This window comes from Aegilops tauschii, chromosome 3 (assembly GCF_002575655.3).
Source record: "Aegilops tauschii subsp. strangulata cultivar AL8/78 chromosome 3, Aet v6.0, whole genome shotgun sequence".
NCBI lineage: Eukaryota > Viridiplantae > Streptophyta > Magnoliopsida > Poales > Poaceae > Aegilops > Aegilops tauschii.
In genome coordinates, this window is record NC_053037.3 from 599,986,562 (window position 1) to 600,008,261 (window position 21,700).

At 43.8% G+C, this 21,700-nt stretch overlaps 3 protein-coding genes across 3 annotated transcripts; all 3 read right to left on the reverse strand.

The window, feature by feature from the left end:
* Positions 1 to 951: 951 nt before the first annotated feature.
* Positions 952 to 8,025, reverse strand: LOC109765821 (disease resistance protein RGA2). Its single transcript, XM_020324591.4, is given in 4 exon segments — positions 952 to 1,611; positions 1,703 to 2,182; positions 2,955 to 3,890; positions 3,893 to 8,025. Coding segments are annotated over 2 exon segments (3,996 nt in total). The 5' UTR covers positions 7,221 to 8,025; the 3' UTR covers positions 952 to 1,611; positions 1,703 to 2,182; positions 2,955 to 3,222.
* Positions 8,026 to 9,235: 1,210 nt separating this feature from the next.
* On the reverse strand, positions 9,236 to 13,051 carry LOC109765822 (uridine 5'-monophosphate synthase). Its single transcript, XM_020324592.4, has 6 exons — positions 12,092 to 13,051; positions 11,229 to 11,312; positions 10,629 to 10,711; positions 10,459 to 10,546; positions 10,116 to 10,370; positions 9,236 to 9,536 (listed from the first exon to the last, which is right to left on the reverse strand). The coding sequence occupies exons 1-6, from the start codon at positions 12,884 to 12,886 to the stop codon at positions 9,411 to 9,413; spliced, it is 1,431 nt and encodes a 476-aa protein (XP_020180181.1). The 5' UTR covers positions 12,887 to 13,051; the 3' UTR covers positions 9,236 to 9,410.
* Positions 13,052 to 15,720: 2,669 nt separating this feature from the next.
* Positions 15,721 to 20,099, reverse strand: LOC109765823 (probable ADP-ribosylation factor GTPase-activating protein AGD11). The gene is made up of 9 exons (XM_020324593.4): positions 19,767 to 20,099; positions 19,274 to 19,647; positions 18,725 to 18,818; positions 18,325 to 18,400; positions 17,041 to 17,201; positions 16,739 to 16,916; positions 16,531 to 16,653; positions 16,347 to 16,442; positions 15,721 to 16,231 (listed from the first exon to the last, which is right to left on the reverse strand). The coding sequence occupies exons 1-9, from the start codon at positions 19,811 to 19,813 to the stop codon at positions 15,950 to 15,952; spliced, it is 1,431 nt and encodes a 476-aa protein (XP_020180182.1). The 5' UTR covers positions 19,814 to 20,099; the 3' UTR covers positions 15,721 to 15,949.
* Positions 20,100 to 21,700: the final 1,601 nt, after the last annotated feature.

The following is a 21,700-nucleotide window of genomic DNA, read 5'->3' on the forward strand; positions in this document are numbered from 1 at the left end:
AATGCATTGTAGGTCCCTTGAAAAAAAGTTCGTGAATGATGAATTTGGAAAAGATGTTCGCAACTTAAAAAAAAGTTCGCGGACGATAAATTTTAAAAGCAAAGAAAATATGTTCGCGAACGATAAATTTGAAAATATGTTCGCGAACAACAAATACTGTTTGTGAATATGGAAAAGATGTTCGCGACTTTAAAAGCATGTCGCGAACGATTAATTTGAAGAAAAGTTCCCAACGATGAATTTGGAAAAAATGTTTTGCGACTTTAAAAAAGTGTCTGCGAATGATAAATTTTAAAAGAAAAGAAAATATGTTTGCAAACCACAAATATTGTTCGTGAATAATAAATATGAAAATATGTTTGTGAACCAGAAAAAATGTTTGCGAGTTTGGGAAAAATGTTCGTGAGTTTAAAAAAAAATTAGCAAACAATGAATTTTAAAAGTATGCACAAATTTAATAAATGTTCCATCATTTTTTTAATCTTTTAGTGATTTTGAAAAAGTTCTCGAGTTTAAAAATGTTCATGAATTTGCAAAAATATTTGGGGTTAATAACAAATCTTCATGAATTTGATGTTAGCGAACATTTTTTTTAAGGTCGTGAACATTTTTTCCATAGTCACGAACATTTTTTGAAACCATGAATTTGAATATATTTGGAGTGAAGTGCATTTATCATTCCCCAGAATTTATTTGCTTATTTCGGTAACCGGCCGTTAGCTTGCAGGGCCCCCTGTCCGATGTGTCACGGGTCAACAGCGCCGGCTGGCCGGTCAGGTTGGTGGGACAAATTTTGGACCTAAATGACACACTTACTGCATTTTGAGGATCTGGATACCCATTTTCATAGTTTGAGGATCTAGATGACACATCTAAAGTAGTTCAAGGACCTACAGTGCACTTCACTCTAAATGGATGGATGGATGTAGCAATGAAACGTACACATCAGTGTGCCACACAACGAGTGATTCATGCACAGACATCACCAAAACTTACATCATGTCTCGGATGCTAAACGCATTCCGCTGATTTCACCTTCACAAATCACAAGGCACGGACAACTTATAATTTTTTTTCCTCTGTTGCCAAACCTAGTTCTCTGAACGCAAGGATGCTGCTGTGCACAACCAGTTACAGGAGAGAAACCTAGTTCTCTGTTAACTTCACAGACTGCTGCTTTCGCGTCCATCATCGCCATCATCATCAGTTTACTATTACTGTAGTACCAAGCGCGCAAGCAAATGGGGTAAAACCCCAAAAGGGTTTACTCCTTCTACCAAGCTAGAAACAGTCTTAACCTTTCTCGAGTACTAACTCTTTTTAACAACAGCCAGTTGTGCCTGAGTTCTGTTGCCAAAGAGACGGGTAACTCCGCCTGCCAGCATAGTTACCGTTGGCGCTACGTGTTGAACTGATCGCTTCAAAAATTACAGTACCTGGTCACAAGGGACCGGCGCAGGACGAAAAAATAAGCTGGAATCGCCAACACAAACAGAGATTATAAGGTCAGATCTGCCTCCTGCTCTTCCTTTTGATCTTCCCTCGCCAGTCAGCAATGGGCAGCTGAGGAGCAAACTTGTATTGGTAACTTAGATTAATCAACTTCCGCACCTATAAAAATGGTGTATATCATTTTCTCGAAAAAAGAAGAAGAAATGCTGTACTTGAGAGTTAAAAAAGAAGGAATGGATAGATGATGTACCTGATGTGGACGCGAGAGCGATATGTGTGACCAGTTTGTGGCGCTCATCACTTTTCAACTTCTCTCCACATGCAGCAGGACGATTTGTTCAGAGGAATAATCTGCAGGGCACACAGCCTCTTATATTTCACCCATAGAGGATGACCACCACATTTCTCCCCGGTTTTAGAACTATTAAAGGGAAACCTGAAGCATATTTCAGCATGAGCTGCTTTTGCTTATAAATTTCTCCCGATAACAGGCACGACTTGGTAATCTAATTTATTCCGATTACATATATTTGCTCTAGAACAACCACAAATGGCAGTTAATCAGTGGTAATAACAACCAAACAAAGTGGGATGCAATTCTGCGTTTGCTCTTCTTTTCTCTTCTGTTCTGTAGACGGTCTGCAGTTAATACAGACACGGCTGGACACCTTCAGTTATGCATGACGTGGTCCTGTATAGCTTTCTTACTCGATTACAAAAACAATTCTCCCTGCATTACCAAAACAATTCGATCAGCTTCAACTCACTACAAACCGATGTAACATAAATGAACCTAAGAAACAAATTTAGTCAAGGTCGCTGTAAAAGGTTAAAATTGCTGCTGAACCGGCTTCACTCAAAAGCTAAATTAAGAGGTAGATAACTTCCTTTATTTCACGCCATGAAGAAGAAACATCTTGTCAAATCTCGGTTCTACAGAGCACAAAATAATAACAGCAGTTGCATATTCACTAAAGCGCGATAGTTCTTGAGACCATATCGTTGAACTGTCATGCAAAATCAACTAAAGCTATCTAGAAACACTGTTGCTTTGCACAACTAAAGTTTAAACAAATCCTATGTCCATTCTGCTTCTTGGGACTAGGAACTTCTCAAAATGAAACTTGGGGTACCAAAGCTAATTGGACATATCACATCTCACACAGTCCATTCTGCTTCTTGGGACTAAGAAAAAAAATCTCACCATAGAAAAAACTGAACTGAATACAATGAATTGCTAAAGATTCTGTCTAGTAATAATCCCATACCAAGCTACGTCGAAACACAATTTAAGTTATGTAAGAAAATCATATTCCAGGTTTTATGTTCATAATCTCAAACAGAGTCCGTGAACATGAGCATACAAGTCACCTCTTCATCATATGCATGTCCGTGAAACAATTCTACAGCATAGCTCTATATATTCATAAAAATTAGCACTTCTATAAAAGAAGCCTGTATCGTCCCAAATAGATTCAAAGAATTCAGTGATAGTTACTAACCTTAGTAGTTCTCATGATATCTCCTTGCAGAATCTAGAGCTTCGAAGATACCAACTCACGACTGGTGCAAATAGCATGTTCATAAAATTCTCTCTCCAGCATCTAAGACCATAAACATGGACTCCGTTCTTCAAGATATGATGTTTGTACAAACCAAACTCCATATCTGGAGTCAATCTTAGGGACAAGGCAGCTGTGAGAACATATCTCCTTACATCTCTGAGGTAAATATGCTGTTTCACACACACCCAGCTTCACAGAAAAATCCCTATGTGTGTGAGCCCTTACTGGGTAAGCATTTCAAACTCTCACAGCCAACAACAGAGACGGTTTCCAGTGATGAGAAGTCTCCCTGAATTGACTCTATTAACCTCAACTGGTCACAGAATCGAATATCAAGATGGCCAAGTTTATGAAGTTGCCCTGACAGGACCTCAAGTTTAGGGCAGTCCGTGATAATTATTGTCCTCACAGATGATGGGAGATCAATAATTTCTAGCAATCCTTCACAATATGCTATCCAAAGATATTCTAAACATGGTAGGGGACGATTCACTGTTGATGGCAATGAACCTGGTACAGTTGTGAATGCAGTAAATTTACTGTAATATTCTGACAATTCCAGGTTGTTCTGCTGTTCAAAATACTGGCTCCTTATTTGTTTATCCAGCTTTCCCCATATAAACTCAAGCTTAGGGCAACTCCAAATGTGTGCTTCCTTGAGATACAAGGGAAAATCGAGAAGCTCTACCAAACTTTGACAACTTATTAGTGTTAGAGATTCCAGGCATGGTAGAGAATGATTCCTTGCCAGAGACGAGGGATCGTGTTCAATTGCAGAGGCACTAAGGCCACTACAGGAGTCTGATAATGTCAAGTCATCTGGGTGTTCAACATAAAAACTCTGACTTTCAGTACTCTGCTTACCCCATATGACTCAAGCTTACTGCATCTCTCAATATATAGTTCCTTCAATGATGGAGGAAGGCTGAAAATCTCAACCAAGTTTGGACAACTTTTTATTTTCAAAAATTCAAGACATGGTAGGAGCTGATTTCCTTCGGATACTAATTCTTCAAGAATCTTTGCAGATCCAATAAGATTATTGCAACAATGAACTGTTAATCTGTTCAAGGATACCAAGCATTGGAGCTCTTTTAATGGCCAGTACATAAGCTCATCACAAGAAATGATTTCCAGATAGCTAAGGTTTACAAAATATTTCCAGCTTGTGTGGAAGAAATAGCTTCCACATAGCTCCATAGTTGAATGAGAAGATCTATGGTTCCATTTCCCCTTGCCATCTACCTGTTGAATTGAACATTGAACGTGCGAGGGAGAGTAAGGTGCGATTTTCAATCTTGCATTGGAAAATGCAGTCATATATCTGGCCATGGATAACCAAATCAGTGGCCTATCTTCTGGAAACGCTAATACTCTAAGCCTTGGTGCTTCAGGTAGAGTTGATAGCTCTGGACAATCTATAATATTGGCCTCCTCAAGCAGCGGAAATGTTGATTGTTCTCCACATATTTCTTCTTTTTTTCCCCATTTGCTCAAACTCTTCAAGCCATGTAACATGAGTTTCTTTAATGCTGGAAATGCTGAGCGAGCCATATTATCATTGCAGCTAGAAGATTGTCCAAGCATTGGTGGTTCTGGTAAGTTTGTCAGCTTATTGCATCTCCCAATTGATAGTTCCTCTAGAAGGGGAAACAACAATTGGTGTCCATGTCTTCCTTTTACTTCCCACCATCCATTCAAAATCTTCAAATCAAGTAACACAAGCTCCCTCAATTTCGGAAATGTTGAGGATGTTAAAGTGCCTCCATCACCGATGCATAGGCAGTGCAACCTATCCATCCTTTCCAAATAAAGAACCTGAAGAGCTGGCAATTGCCACAGCTGGGGAAGTCTGTCACACATTGTGCAACTGACTAGGCTCAACTTGACTAGATCTTGCATCACACTCAGGTTTGTCATCCAAGTTGGAAACCTAATGCTTCTATAGGAATCCACCAGTAAAATCTGAAGACCGCGGTTAGGAGTAAAAGCATCTAGCACCTTTTCATGAAAATCGACCTCACTGCAATCATTCTTCCATGCAAAAGATAGCTGAGTGAGGTCCTTTTTACCCCCATGGTTACCCATTGTTATATCTGCTTCTGTTACATTTTCTAAATGGCATAGCTGTAGCTGACCTCGAAGGTTCATGTGCCTCAGTTCTCCAATGCTACTACAGCCAGAGCTACAGCCTACAACAAAATATGTCAGCGTCTGTAGGGAAGTTAACCATCCAAGATTTGGAGGCATGCACTTTAAGGACAGACATCCATCAGTATATAGGTGCCGAAGGCCAGTCATGTACTTCATATCCTTTGGAAGTCCACTAAGACTTTCACATCCAGAAAGGTTCAACGTCTGTAGGTTATACATGATGCAGATTTCTTCAGGAAGTGCTTTGATATGACAATTGCCGGAGAGGTCGAGATACCTGAGGTGCTTCAGGTGCTTTGGTACAAATGGAAGCCCACTCGACCTGTAGTAACAGAGCTGCAGTGCTCGAAGAGAAGTGCATTTTGATAAATGTCGTACGGAATTACTAGCATCAATACTGCCCAACATTGTCTGGATACCTGAACATGTTTCCTTCAGTGTAGCACTCAAGAAGGTTCCAGGACCATGGGATGATAAGAACAAATGGCGAACAGTGTATGGCAAAATCTCCATATAGTTCAGCCTCTCCTCTATAGTAACACATTCTTTTCCCATCACAGACAGTGCAACATCATGCATAAGATCATGGACAGTACATGTGGTCATATAGTTGTTTCCACTTCCATCCTGGTTTACATCTTGAAAGAATGACCTTGAGACAAGCTCATTGAATATTTGTTTACCTTTTGTTTCTGGACGGATTGCATCTTCTGATGGAATGAAGTCATTTGCCATCCATAACTGTATCAGTTTTTCCACATTAATCACATAATTTTTTGGAAAGACGGCACAAAAGGCAAAGCATTGCTTCATGTGTGCAGGTAAATCATTGTAGCTGAGCTTGAGTATAGGTAAAATCCCACTCTCCTCATCACATATACTGCTTTTTTTTAACACAGCTCCCCACTCTTCCACGCTTTTTTGGTTGCTTAACATAGATCCCAATGCTTTTGCGGCTAAAGGGGACCCATGGCACCTGTCCACGATCTCCTTGCCAATCTGAACCAGCTCATCAGGCTTTTGTTCATTCAATCCAAATGCTCTTTTCTCAAATATTGCAAGCAAATCTTTTTTGTCCATCTTTACCAATTGATGGGCCTGAGCTGTTCCCATGATTTGAGCTACTCTTTCATCACGAGTTGTCATCAATATTGCACTCCCAGAACCACCACACTGTTGAAGACAGTATTTTAGCTTTGCCCACTTATCAGTATCGCGATTCCATACATCATCCAAGACAAGGAGGTACCTCCTTCCACTGATTTCTTGCTGAAGCTTCTCCAGTGCACTTTCACTGTCTTTCTCGGTTGACATACTGATCTTATTAGCAATGGCTGTAACATCAAAATCATCCAAAACACACACCCACTTCCGGAGCTGGAAATTCTTTTGGATATCAGGATCATTGTAAATGATCTGTGCAAAAGTGGTCTTCCCCAAACCACCCATTCCAACAACTGGAAGGACCAATACGTCCTTGTTTGTAGAATGGGCAAGCAACATGTCAACAATCTTCCACTTCTCTGCCTCTCTGCTGATAATATTCTCAGAGTCAATGATGATCGAATCTGTCTGTCGCCACTGCTTGGACGCTGGCATTTCTTGTCGATATTTGAACCCAAAGGCATTCATCTCAGCAACGAGAACCTCAATGGTATGCACAATCTTGCGCAGCTTCTTGCCCATCCTGTAACGAAACAGAATAGGGCTGTGAGCCGGGCGGAGCATTACTGCATCAGTGCTGAATTTGTTGTCTTGCCCCTTCCTCTTCGCTTCACGGCGGAGCGCTTCATACTTGAACTCATCGAAAACATCGTTAGCTTTGTACGCAACAGCCTTGAGTGCTTTGAGCCAAGCACTCACCCCAGGTCGGTGAGTCCCCTGCTCCTCCGCGTCAGTTATGACGTCCAATATGGCTGGCAGCTTGCGCTCCAGAACTGCGAGCTGCTCTTCCATACCATCCATCTCCTGGTATTGCCGAACAAGATAACTGGACACCTTCCGGTTCACCATGGAAATGAGAGGGGCGAGCAGTATGCTTGTTGCCATGGGCACAAAAATTGCAGAATAAACTAGCTAACTCAGAGTGGCAACAAGAGACCAATGGAGATGTGCTCAATTATGAGAGAGAGAGAGAGAGAGAGAGCGGGGAGGCTTGATGAACTGACAACCAGTTGCAAACAAAACAGAATAAACACAAGTGAGAGTGAAAGAAGTGATATTTTTTTGGAAGTCACAGTGACATTTGAGGCAGGAAGGAACCATCTCCTTATCTCAAACATGTCTCTTGACTTGACTTACTGTTTTGAGTCAGTCTACCACTAGCTCCATTCTTAAGTACCTGATATTCTAAAAAGCGAGCAGTCAAATTTCCATAACTTTTGATTAATGATATGTAAAAGAATTATTTTGATTGTTCAAAAAATGGTACCATCAGATTTGTCCTGAAACTATTTTTATTAATGCATTTTAAATTGTTTTACTAACATATTCATATGAATACAATTGTCAAAGCTACATCTCGTAGATTGTGTGCATATCTGTTAAATCATGTATTTGGCAGTGAAACAAACAGTTGCTGCATTTGTGGGAAAGTTGAGCAATGTGTGGCTGTGAACCAAACATGCCCGGGGTATGGAATCGGGACCCTCCCACGAACAACCACTGTCAAGTGTACTTTGATTGTAGGAACTTGAGAGCTAACTTTTTAGTGTATGCTCATCCAACCTTTTTCTCGACCACGCATCAAAATGCATGACATTTTGTGCTAAGGATTGGGAGGGACCCGCCAAACCAGAGAGGAGGCAAGGATAAAAACCGAAACAAAACACAAACCAGCAAAGGCAAAAACAGTCTGCGAAAAGAGAAATCTAGCCGTACGAAAAAGCATTATTTTTACATCATTAGGTTGCAGCTAGCATGCAGATAAAACTCTTTTTAGGTCTGTCGCACGAGCGAGCCGCCATAAGTTTGCCTCATTGGGGACGGCTTGCCATCCTGAAGGCAGAGTTTAGAAAGTTGTAGCTACATCCGACTCCTAATTTTGGTCCTGATGTACGTACACAGCAAGGATTTGGCTAATACCCAGGTTCTGCTGTTTCTTTTATTTATCGGTAATTCACCGCTAATTTGGCAGTTACTGCCTCCTAGAACCAAGTATGGACAATTTACAGTCGTTACTAGTAGATACTTAGGCAACATGTGTAGAACTCCAGGGATAATTTCATGGGCTGATTAGGCATCGCCTACTTGCTCGCATGTGAAGGTGTCGCGCTAGACTAATGGAAATACACATTTGGCAACCCTTACACTCTCCCCTCTTTGACTGCAACTGCAAGTTTGCAACACACATGCAGCAGCGTTGTGGCATTTCCACAAGCACCTCATCAGCATAAGGAGGCCCCTGCCGATGAACTCGACTTTGAACTAGTGGAATTGTCACAAACCTAGGACGAGAGGCAGATTCTAGGATGGCGGTGACGACTTCTTACCAATCTGGCGCTGCTGGAGCCGGACAGACTGCGTCCTTCAGGTGGTAGACGAGCCGCTCGTTCTGCATCGCCAGCTGCTGGGCCCTCCTGCCCCGGGGTAGGCGGAGGAGAAGGTGAGATTTTTTTTTTTTTAGGGAAGTAGAAGGCGGGGTTTTATTTTATTTTATTTTCAGGGGAGGAGAAGGCGAGGTGGGTGCAGGGGAGCGAGCCGTGGGCAACCCAGACCAGTCAGTTTACGCGGTTCGTGGGTTGTCAGATGCCCTGGGCCCTCTTTGTAGGCTTAGGCTTTCTATAGGCCCAACTCGTTAAAGGCCCACTGCCCCCTTTCCCCCGTGCGAGCGTACACTCGCCGGAGCTGCAGCCGCCGGCAGCGGCAGAGCTCGCCCGCCCAACTATGCTAATCACCAAGCCCTCAAAAATAAATGTTAATCACCAGAGCATGGGACGTGACACTGACTTGGCACCAGTATTAGTGCGTTTGAAAGAGGACTGCCATCTAACAGTAAGCTCCTATCAGCAAACATCTCGAGTTGATGACAAAGCACAAGCATCACAAGACCAAAGAGCAACGAGTGTCCATGGGAACGTTCTTGTTTCTATTACCGCGATTTCAAAGTTATTTCCCCAAAACGACGCGACACCAGGCACAAGGGGGAAATCACTCAGCGCCGACAGGAGGCGCTCTTATTACATTGATCGGTCGTTTGGGTTTTACACTGAGAGAGGCGTTTGAGCAGCAGCTTCCTCCTCACAAGCTCGACAGGTACGCCTGCCACCCTTGGATGCGGTACTCCCTGGCCGTCTGCTCGGGGTCGCTCGCCTTGATGATCCCGCGCCCCACAATGATTACATCGCTGCCTCTGTCGTTTATCACCTGTAGGACACAGCCAGGTTGCAGGTGAGACGCAACAGCAGATAATAAGCAGACTGCAACAGTAGAGAAGAACAAACACGAGCTCTGAAAAACTCCCGAAGAATACTAGCACAGCACAGTTTACCAAACAGGAAACAAGCATTTGTTCTCAACCTATGTGGTGCATATTAAACATTCTCCCAAGGAAAATGTTAAGCTAAGGCCCACTGAGGCGAATCCTGCTTATTATGTTATCCGTGTGAGCATGAGAAAAAGTATAGTTATGCAACTGCAGCAAGATAGCTAACATACTCTGGATTATCTCAACTTCATACAATACTCCATACTAGCACACGCTATTTCCAGAAAATTATCAACAACTGACAGATATTGGTACATATGGCCAGTATATAATCCAAAGACACATGTCACTTTCAAGCTTTGCAAGTTATTATATTAACCAGCAGATGGCACAATAACGAAATTCTGGTGCAGCATAGTACATACAGAAGTAATACTGCCAAGTCAAAAGCTCTACAGAAACTTGAATGCATTAATATATGTGAAGAAAGCACTTTGTAATGACAAGGTTGAACTCACAGAATAAGGAGTGGTGTACTGTTGCCCAAGAGCATCTCCTCCAGAAACCATCTGCACTCCAGGGGTGGCATGGATGAACGCTGGGCTTGATGGTGCCACCGACCACGATGCGGGATTTACTGATATAAATCCAATCACAAAATCAGAATGTTGCTCGGCAATCTTTACAGCTGCTGCAGTGTAATCTCCTTGAGCAAGGTTGCCAGCTGAGCTCATTTCAGCAAGCAAAAGTAGCCCTCTTCCTTTCGGTAAACCCTTCAATACCACAACACAACAGTTACAGTGAGCACACTACAATACACAAACTTTTCAAACATTTATATACATTTAAAGTGTACTATACCTTAAGCTTCAAGCCATCAACAATTCCAGGCCCAGGAATTACATGGGCGTTAACAATATCAGCCCATTCTAATATGCGGAATATTCCTCTGAAATAAAGTAAAATGTTATAAGCATACTGCATACATATGCAAACAGAAAGAGAAGATGGTTTATAGTGCCTTTTCTCACCCTTCATATTGCATAGTTACTGTGTTACCAATGTCGGCAAACTTGCGGTCTTCGAAGATCAAAAAGTTGTGCTTCTCAGCAATCTTAAAAAAGGAGGAAAGAGCTCCATTATATTAAAAATGTAACATAAAAAAGTTCAATGTAGGATAGCTGGACAGCGATTGACATATTGTTATAGTAGAAAACAGCTCTAGTAATTAATAAAACAAATTCAGGTCCTGGTCAATAAATAGATAAAACAAAACCAGATCTAAGGAAGTGAGTAAACTGCCTTTGGTATCATAGTGGTTACAGGTCGGTTGTTTCCAAATGGGAGAAACATGGAGGACATTAGAATGACAGTAAATAATGGATTAAACAAACGAACCTCTAATAAATACACAAATCAAACATGCTCCCTAACAGAATAGTATGGAGAAAGGAATTCCATTCTGATAAGGCATGAAGATGCTACATCAGATTACTGACAAACGAAATGAGAAGACTATAGTGGACACTGGCATTTTACTAGTAAACACAAATATCCAAAGGTGCCATCTGAGAGAGAAGCATTATTATCATTGAAAATAAAAGACAAGATTGCATCATCAGAGAGCATACCGAGCGAAGCTTGGTTCCAAAATCAGGTGTAAAATCTGACAAGATATCGACATGGGTTTTCAGCATGCAAATCTCAGAGCCAACCTGCATAAAAATTATAGATACATGGGTTAAACCTTGTGTTAAGGACAGGTTCTGATGATGTCACTACACAGCAGCATCCAAGCGCAGAAAACATCATACATAATGCAACTGTAAATGTTGTTCTGATGTCACCAGTCGTGCAACAAGTCAATGCATTCACTCCTGAAGGACTGCAGTCATGCACACCTAATAGATCTGTTTCCTACTCAATTCAGGAGACTCTGCTAACTAACACAAGTCCTGTCCTAATATCAACAAATTCTGGAAATGGCCATGTCTATTCCAGGATTCCATCCCAAAAGATAATTTAACTTGCTCAAGTAAACGGAAAAAAATTATATGAGACCAGGTCTCACGATTAGCAAGTGAGACCCACCCTGATGGATGACACGTGGCATTCACAAATCACAAAGCATCTAATCTCTCCCCCTATCACAAATCACAAAGCATCTAATCTCTCCCCCCCTGATTTCAAGTGGGGGGTGGGGTAGATGCTTTGTGATTTGTGAATGCCACGTGTCATCCATCAGGATGGGTCTCACCTGCTAACCCGTGAGACCTGGTCTCATAGAATTATTTTCCCAAGTAAACATGGTGAATCTAGCCCCAAGAATTGATCTACACAAATACTCAACAAACTATACTGCCATACCTTGCTGAAATGGTCAATTCTGTCAATGTCGGAAATCATAATTATACAACTTGCTGATTTAGAAGTGCCTAAATCTAACCCATCAACTGACTAACACCAATACACAACAAATTGCACTGTGGTATACCTTTTCGGCAAGCTCAAGGAGCTCCTTCGCTGTCCCAACATCCGCGGAGACGCAGAGGTTGCTCTGCTTGGCCTCCATCACCTCGAACAGCTTCTTCCCCATGGGGTTCTTGGCCAAGGCCGCCCTCTCAGGGAACCCCTTCCTGGCCACCTTGGGCTTGGCGGCGGCGGCCGCGCCCGGCACGGTGACCTTCCTGTTGGCATCTAAAAACTGCTTCACCTCGGCGGCCTTCTCCTCGGTGACCTTGCCGTGCCGGAGCAGCACGGCGAGCACCTCAGTAAGCGTCATAAGCGAGTGCAGCGTGATCCCGTTGGCCGCCAGGTTCTCCCTCCCGCCCTGCTCGCGGTCGACAACGACAAACGCATCGGCCACGACGAGCCCCTCGGCGCGGAGGGGCGCGGCGGTCTCGAGCACGGAGGCGCCGCTGGTGACGAGGTCCTCGATGATGAGCACGGTGTCGCCGGCGCGGAAGGAGCCCTCGATGGCCTTGGCGGTGCCGTGGGTCTTGACCTCCTTGCGGCGCATGAGCATGGGGAGGCCGCGGTCGACGGAGAGCACGGAGGCGATGGGGAGCGCCGTGTAGGGCACCCCGCAGAGGATGCCGTAGGGGCGGGTGGCCGGGAGGGACGAGAGGAGGGACGCGATGGAGGCCAGCAGGCGCGGGTGCGAGACGAGCGCGCGCAGGTCGAGGTAGATCGGGGAGGTGATGCCGGATTTCAGCACGAAGGAGCCGAGCTTGACCGCCTCGATGGCGTGCAGGTCGAGGATGAGGGTTTCCAGGGCGGCGGCGTCCATGGCGGCGGCGGCGGGGCGGGGTGGCGGCTAGGGTTTTGGGCGGGGTTTGGGGTGGGTGGGATGGGGAGGGGTGGGGGATGGGGACACGGCGGCGGGGGGCGGGGGAATGGAAAGGGGAGGTCGGGGACGAAGGAAATTTATTGACCGGCCGAGCCGAGTATCAACGTCGCGTCATCACTGTCGAGTCTTCAATTCCATATTCCAAACGGATGAGATTGGAAAACGCTTAGCGCGGCCGTGTAACTTTTATTTTTCAGTTGGGTTCCAGGGCATTCAAAGGAAACAAAATCACATCCATTCAAGCTTCCTTTGCTGCAATTTTTTGGGGTTTTCTGATGTGTCGAACAGTTTAATTTAATCCTTAGCATCAATGAGTTTCTGGCAGCTGCTTCTACGAGCTCTTGGGTTTCAAAAAGTTTGCTCTGAAAAGGCAGAGGCTCAGAGACGACATCGAGCCATATGCTAACGGTGGATACAGAGGAAGAACAGGACTTCGACACCCTCAAAATTATGAATGTGTTTTTTTTTGTAAGCATATGTTTGCAAAGACACGTGAAACTTGATATATGGCTTTAGCCTTTTTGCGAAAGAAAAGAAAGGGGCCAGAAAAATCATAGTTGATTTTGATCGTCATCTCATTGCAATCCACAACTCCCCTTTGCCTTCAACCTCTAGCCGCTCCGACCAGTATAGCATGCAATCTTATGTGCTACCTCGCCAACCCGCCTCAACCAACTGTCACACACAGTTGGTCTCTGTCACCCACCCTCTAACTGTGTTGAGTCCCGACCATTTTCTCCCTCGCCACCTAAACCTAACTCTTGAATTGCAAAGTTTTCTCCTCTCCCTGCATCGGCGTCACCTTCTAAAACCACGCGATAATCTCCACTAAAATAATTCCAAGCCGACCCCTACCACTTTATTTTCAGGGAAAGAAATCTCTTGCAAAGCAATCAACGGAAGTCAAATAATTGCCAATATGAAAAAAAACTCTTTCAAGCAAACAAAAAAGTATCGACTCACGTTGTTGTACAAACACAATCTCAATCACATCATGTTTTTTTCCTTATCTTTGCCGATGGATTCCTTCCCCGTAGCATATGTCAATCTCAACCCAATAAAAAGAAACCTACATTGAACCAGTAGAACAAATTTGCCACTGTTACAACGCACAGGTATTTAACAAGTTTTGAGTGGCACGCACACATAGTCGCACGATATCCACAAATTCGACCCTCTATTCCACGACTCAACACTCCACTGAGCACTTTCATTCTGATCTAGTCCTTCTGTACACGTTCCTTATTACAGGCTAGAGGAGTCTACATCATTGAGTATCTCCGAGTGGAATAAAAGTGCAAGAGAGTCCTAAAGAGATTTTCTATGTGTAGATAACATTCTTTTTCTCGCAATATGACATTGTACTACGTGCCCCCATAATTTATAACATAAAGCCTTTACCTTCATAATTCTTTGTTCTTATGCTACAAAGCAACGGCAAAAACGACAAATTTGACTTGTGGATAAAAAGAATTCACAAAGTGAATTGTCTTTGAAAAAATTTCATTCCGATGACCCTTTTATGTAGCGCCCGACAGCTAGGCGCCATACTACACTGTGTAATGCCTGACTGACAGGCGCTACACATCTGACCAGCGTCGCACTCTGGGATATTTAAAAATTGCTAAGTCAGTGTGCAACGCCTAAGAATTAGGCGCTACATGCTACACTATACAGTGTAGCGCTTAGACCATAGGCGCTGCACTACTTGCATGTATGCAGCGGTACAGAATGTGTAACGTAGATAGATGAATTAGAATAAGATTATGTAGCAAACGCACGATACACACAAATTCGACCCTCTATTCCGCGAATCAACACTCCACTAAGCACTTCGATTCAAATCTAGTCCTTCTATACGCATTACGACACTTTCCTTATTACAGGTTAGAGGAGTCTACATCATTGAGTATCTCGGAGTGGAATAAAAGTGCAAGAGAGTCCTAAAGAGAATTTTCTATGTGTAGATAACATTCTTTTTCTCGCAATATGACATTGTGGTATGTGCCCCCATAATTTATAACATAAAGCCTTTACCTCCAAAATTCTTAGTTCTTTCGCTACAAACCATCCTTCTCATATCAGATGTGCACATTGCATTGTTTTTTCCCTTGTCTTGAGCGTACAAAAATATCAGGCTTGCGGACCTTTTAGATTTTTATTTCCATACGAAACATGCGCCTCCATGTTTGAGTATCAAGGCTTCTTTGATTTGAAGTGGTTTTAGACTCCTTTGTTCATGAAAGAAATGGGCATGGTGTGGATTATGACTTCATTTGGCATGGCGTTGTCAAGTGCTTGGTGGGTATGGGTATCAAGCAGCAACACATGAGAAAACAACAACAGCAACAACAATTATCATGTGCAAATGAGAAAACAAGAGGATGAAGAAAATATCATAGAAAGGTAAAACTGCATTTCTATAACCCCATAAAATCGAACCATAGTACAAACCATACTCACCAAAACAGCATTCTCAACCTCAGTCAGGACAAAACCATGCTCACAAAAACTGCATTCTCAGCTCCTGTAAGGACAGAAAACTCCCGCCCCGCTGCAGCACTACAAATCGACCAACCCACATACAAAAAACTCATAAGAATTGCAATGATATAGAGTTCCTATGTGGTCTATTTGGAGAGATTTTATTAATTATTTGATCAACACCTTATCCCCCACCCCACCCCCCAATGGTTCACTGTTCTTACTTACCCCCTCTTCATTCATGTGCATAAAATTGATCAACATATGGAACCGTGAAACAGGCTGAGTCATGCTAGAATGACCCCCACTTTACTGGACAAATTACAGGTCACATTATGTCTCTTCCTTCTAACTTTACATAGTATATATCTTTTACAGAAAAGCCTTGAACGTATGATTGGGATCCTAGGTACTCACATTGATCACACAAGCAAGTCTCAGGTGTTCTGTAAAGAAATTCTTCATGTGACCATGTTGACAACAACATGCTAGGGCGACACAATTCCGGGCGCAACACAGCTATTGCGTGAGCGGGACGCACTCGAGCTCCATCTCGAGGTGGCCACGCTCGACGTTCTGAAGCCTGACAGTCACCTCCTGCTTAACCTTGTTGTCGATGATGGTGATGGCACTGTCCCTTGGGATCCAGATGCCGTCTTTCGCCATCCAATTTTTGAGCTCGGCATTGTCGGTGATGGACTTGGTTTCATAGGCTCTGGCTGCAGCAACTAGTGGTTGAATGTTAATCTCAGCCTCCCCCATTCGGTCGTCGGTGGTGAATGTGTCCTTGTCATAGACTTGCTGCAAGGAGAATTGAAGGCAAATGTTACCCGAAAAAAAACCGACCTAAACCATACCACTGCACTGCACATTTTACTGATTATTTTCATCACCCCTGTAAATAAAACATATTTACCACTTTTAGCAGTGGAACCGGATCGGGTATCGATAGCAGAAGTCTTTCATTCCATACAGGATTCAGGCTGCTCTTTATCACCTTCGTTTTCATCGACTACAAGGGCAAAAAGGGGATCTGGAGCGTCACAAAACAAATAACTTCACACAACTAGGTTACAGAGCAAATGAATGGAGTAGCTCACCTGGTGTCCTAGGTTTAGGATAACATAAGGGTCGCTTGACATCACATCACGAATAGCTAGATTTGTGCCTCTTATGATATTGACCTTAATCAATCCAACAAACTCTACCATACCAACCTCCACCTAAGACAGAATAAGTTCAAATAAGAAATAATATTTCAAGTTAAGAGTATAAACTGAACTGTAGATTTGGGATGATTGATCATACAGCTGCAGGTTTCTTTACTGATTTGTCTTCTTTTCTCCTCCAGCTGTTCCTGAAAGCATGGCCTAAACCATGTCGATTTGAGCTACCATGCTGCTGCTGGTAACAATGTTTGCCATTGTTTTGTGAAGAGCATGAAAGCTGTTGGTTAGACAAAAACTGTTGAAACTCATATTTTCTCCTGCACATATGCGAGTAAGGAGAAACATCATTCATCGGTAGAGTTGTGTTGGGCAAATATGAAAGAAACCTGTTATACTAGTGGCAGGCGCCTCAGAGAATAAGAACTTGCTACTTCGGTATACCTTATAAAATCATTTCGGTCATCCGCTGAGCAATCTTGCCTTGGCTTTGTGTAATTGCCAAGAAATGCCTCATATGTACTGTTTACTGCACCATTTCCACCCAAATCGGTCAAAAAATCAACTTGTTCATCTGTCCATTCATCTAGCTTCACTGAGACTATCTGAAATAAACAGGGTTCTACTCAAACACCAGAAATGGATAGTTGAACCACCAAACATTATATCTGCACCGGCCAACTGACATTACTCTCACTTATCGTGTGTATTTCATGGCAAAATGTTGTATACTAAGGCCTTGTACAATGCAAGGTGCTTAGGAGAGGTGCTTGGAGAAATAAACCAGGCTTTCCTTAAGCACTGGTGCTTATTTGTACAGGGCAGACGCTTAATTAGGCCTCTCTCCTGTAGAAATAGGCACCGGTGCTTAAAAAAAACCCAGTTTATTTTTCTAAGCGCCTCCGTAAGCACCTAGCATTGTATAAGGCCTAAGGTATTAGCAAAAGTAATATTATCTCTAGAGGAAGGAGAATAATATTGGGAATGTCAAACTTATATGTGCCTGGTATCTTCCTTAAAAAGCCTATGATCTAATTCTGTTTGTCAAAGACACTTGCTTCTGAATTTATTTATGTTTGCTATATACGTGTGTGGCTCTATGCAGGTGTTTCTAAAGTTAGAAAAAACTGTACAACCTAAAAAAGTACAGTTGAAACTGGAAACATATGCTTTACTGTATAATGTCTGACAAAATATTAAACAGTCCCTACAAGCTCTAAGAGCATGGTTAATAATATAGCCGACTGGTGGCTATAACATGGTGCCATGTCATCTATAGTCAATGTAATAGCCAACAGGTATAGTAGTGGGCTACAAGGAAGTACTATTTTTTATCACATGGCCCGCCATACACTCTCACATAGTTTCTTGGAGCCCGTGCTACAGCCGGCTGTAAATCTACAGCCTGCTTCTCTTCTCTCTCCTATTCTCTCTCATCCAACTCATCAAGGATATAATATTTTAAGTCTTACAGCCTGCCTAAATCAGCTTATTATACTTGCTCTAAAGTAAGTCTCAGATCTCAGTGAAAATGGCTGAATGGTTGCACTGCCTAGTTTCAGAAGGGGCTAGCAAATAAAAGCCTAACTATATAACTGAAAGGTCTAATCCATTTTTAGCCAACATCTCCTATGACTGAATAAAAAATCAAATCCAAGTACGAAATTAAACTGGAAATGGAAGGAGGCTGATGACGAATAGCTAACAATACATAGATATCGTGGCTACCTTAGAAATGTGCACCCCGAGGCTTCTATGAGCTCCAGAACACTTGATACAGATGAACGCGCCAAAAGTTAATGATCTGCAAATACCACAATATTCAAAGACTGAGAATAATGCGAAGCACTCAGTCTCAGAGACCGTGCCAGTCAAAAGTGTTACTCCCTCCGATCCATATTATTTGTCACTGATTTAGTACAAATTAATATGGATCACAGGGAGTATCTTATCTCATAAGAAAATAAGAAATACACATAATGCTGTAACTTAACCTTCGTCAAAACACATGGGTGACATTACACAATTCAATATCATCTACACACACGATATTTCTGTAAGACGTGGAGTGATTTGTATACAGTGCAAGAAAAAGGAAAGGAACATCTTACAGGTCAAGAATACTTACACCCATTTTGGATCTGGAGCACCACAGTCGGCACAACATTTGTTTGCTGGTTGACTTAAAAGACGATCTAATCTGTCCGTCGTAGCAATTTGCCCTGGCAGTGATCATGGAAGCGAATTCATTCAATGCAGCAAACAGAGGATGTATATGCAGCAACACCATCTAATTGTTTATATGATGCATTGTTTCAGGGGAGTGGCAGGACACATCATGTTCAAGATGGTGCTCGAAACTAATAGGTCCAATGCAGTTAGGGATTATAAAAAAAATTGCAAGACTATTCATGATTTGTGGCTCACATTTATTAGAAATTGTGGTTCCTGTTCAAATTGTTGGTTATCCAAACCATAGGCAAATTGCTAAATTGTAAAACAAAGGCTGCATTTGCATCAAAATGAGGCTAACGCCTGAAGATTTGACAGCTTTGAGTCGGGGCAATTAACGGGCCTGCGATATTCCGGATGAAAGCCAGAATGATTTTGCCCCTGCATTTCTGCAATGACACGATTGCAAAGGGGAGGAACGGTGGGGCAGAGTGGGCAAGCGAACCTGGCTGATTGGCCTGGTCGCCGGCGCGCATCTTGGTACTTGGCGGGCTGGCTTGGTCGCCGGCGCGAAACTTGGTACTTGGCGGGCTGGCTTGGTCGCCGGCGCGAAACTTGGTACTTGGCGGGCTGCCTTGGTCGCCGGCGCGCATCTTGGTACTTGACGGGCTGGCTTGGTCGCCGGCGCGCAACTTGGCACCTGGCGAGGTGGCTTGGTCGCCGCTGGTGCCCGGCTTGGGGGGGCATGGTAGATTGGGAAAGTCCCCGCCGGCGCCCGCCTTGGCGCCTGGCTGATTGGCCTGGTCCCCGCCGGCGCCCGCCTTGGCGCCCGGCGGACTGGGCTGGTCTCCGCCGGAGCCCATCTTGGTCGACGTTTTCCTTCACGAATCGAACAAGAAGGCGCTGCAATTTAGGAAATTTCCGCCAAGAAATCGACAGAAATCGCGACCCGATCTGCAGAAGAAGACGCACGCACGCACGCACGCATTGCCTGGTACCTTCGATTGTGCTTCTGGCTGTCGGCGTGGTGCTTTTGCCCCTCCATCCCTCCTCCTCCTCCTCCTCCTCCTCCGCCTCCCCGCTGTGCCTGCCGGCGCTCTTATCCTCCTCCTACGACTACGCCTACACCATCCTCCTCGCCGCGGGGACGAGAATGTGGCGGCCCATCACCGCAATAATCAATTCGGGATCTGGGGGGCTGGGCGTGCGGGCGTGACCTCCGACGGAGCGATTAGAAAAATGGTGGGAGTCGCCGGCCGGCGATCTGCCGCCGAGGCAATAGCTGGTTTCGTCCAATTTAGTATTTTTTTTTCTTCAGAGAGTTGTGTTGAATGGGCGAAAGCATTTATTTTTGGTTATTCTTAGGGGGTGGTTGCGGTCGTGGCTGGGCAGCCCGCAGGTGAAAAGGGAGAGTCTTTGCCGTCCCGTCTCCCTTCAAAAAATTCACACAAAACAAAAATTTAGAATTTTTTTGTCCCTGTAAACAAGCATTTTCGCAAGTTTAGAAATATATATTTTTTTGCAAAAAAAGTTTAGAAATGTATAAGGGCATTCATAAGGGGCAACACCAAATGCTGCCCTCCATCTGTCCACGTGCATATCCATGGACGACATAGTTTCGTTCGTCAAAAACCGGACACCAACATCATTCCCCATTCTGCCTCCCCCGATCTCCGGATCATTTTGTTTGCATATTTTGCATTGTTTCGACTTGATATGAATATCCTAAGGCATAGTAGTTTAAACATAGGAATACATGTTGGTGAAATTGTTGGTGCCATGTCCCTTTTGATTCGGGTAGCTAGCTGGGTGGAGAGATATCGAGGGATGCCTCTGTGACGCCTCGCTACCTGGATCCCACAACAACATTGGTGCTATTATTTTTGATCTTTGGAGGGGGGGGGGGCATTACTAGGGAAAACCTTATACACAGAACCTTAGCAGTAGCGCTGGATAAAACGAGGCGCTACTGCTACTTGGCAATAGCGCGTGTCCACAGCCGGCGTTGCAAGGACAAAGAGCGCTACTACTAAAATCGCCCCACCGTTGCCGCCAGCCTAAGTGTAGTAGCGCTTTCCCCTAACACGCGCTACTGCTAAACCCATCATATCTTCTCCATCAGCCGCCCCTCACTCTCCCCTCTCCACTCCCACTCTCACTCTCCCACGCACCCCGTCGTCCGCGCCACCGACGTTCGGCCCTCCTCAACCACCGTCGTCGCCCGCCGCCGCCGACGCTCCTGCTCCTCCTCCACCGAGGTAGTTCCTACATCCCTCCTCCTTCCACATCCTCCCCTCCTCCTCCCTCTCCCTCCCTCCCTCCCTCTCCCTCCTAACTCTCGCCTCCTCCCTCCCACCTCCCTCTCTACCTCGTCTGTCCTCTCCTCCCTACCTCATCCGTCCTCCTCCTCCCTGCCTCCTCCGCCCGCCTCCTCCCTTCCACCCTCACTCACCCCTCCCTTCGTTCCTACTCCCTCCACCTCCCTCTGTTTTTGAAATTTTAAGGTATTAAATTTAGTAATAGAAGTTTGTAGTAAGAAAATTTAGGGTAGAACTAGGGAAGTAGAAATTTTAGTAAGTGTTCGGTAGAGTAGAACACTTACATTGCATTGTTTTTAGTAAGTGTTTAATAGAACTAGTTTATTTAGTAAGTGGTTAATAGAACTAGTTTATTTAGTAAGTGGTTAATAGAACTAGTTTAGAGAGAGAGACCTATATTGGCAAATTTAGTTATGTTAGGATTATATATAAGATATATTGAAATGTTTTTGTTCATATTTTCAACCATTGAAATGCAATGACCATCAAGTTTGAATGCTCATATAATGTAGATATAAACATGTATATCTAGTGTTGCTCAAATAGGATATGTGCTTGCCCAAGTGGCCATGTCTGCAGGGAACACCTCCGAGTGGGCTATGTTTTGCCGGAGT

Coding starts and splice junctions, on each gene's coding strand:
- LOC109765822 (XM_020324592.4), bottom strand. CDS start 12,886: ATGGACGCCGCCGCCCTGGAAACCCTCATCCTCGACCTGCACGCCATC. Junction 10,547..10,628: donor GTAACTATGCAATATGAAGG/GTGAGAAAAGGC, acceptor ACTTTATTTCAG/AGGAATATTCCGCATATTAG. Junction 10,371..10,458: donor TTGATGGCTTGAAGCTTAAG/GTATAGTACACT, acceptor GTGGTATTGAAG/GGTTTACCGAAAGGAAGAGG.
- LOC109765823 (XM_020324593.4), bottom strand. CDS start 19,813: ATGGAGGGGCAAAAGCACCACGCCGACAGCCAGAAGCACAATCGAAG. Junction 19,648..19,766: donor AGCCAGAAGCACAATCGAAG/GTACCAGGCAAT, acceptor CGATTCGTGAAG/GAAAACGTCGACCAAGATGG. Junction 18,401..18,724: donor GCTCCAGATCCAAAATGGGT/GTAAGTATTCTT, acceptor TGGTATTTGCAG/ATCATTAACTTTTGGCGCGT.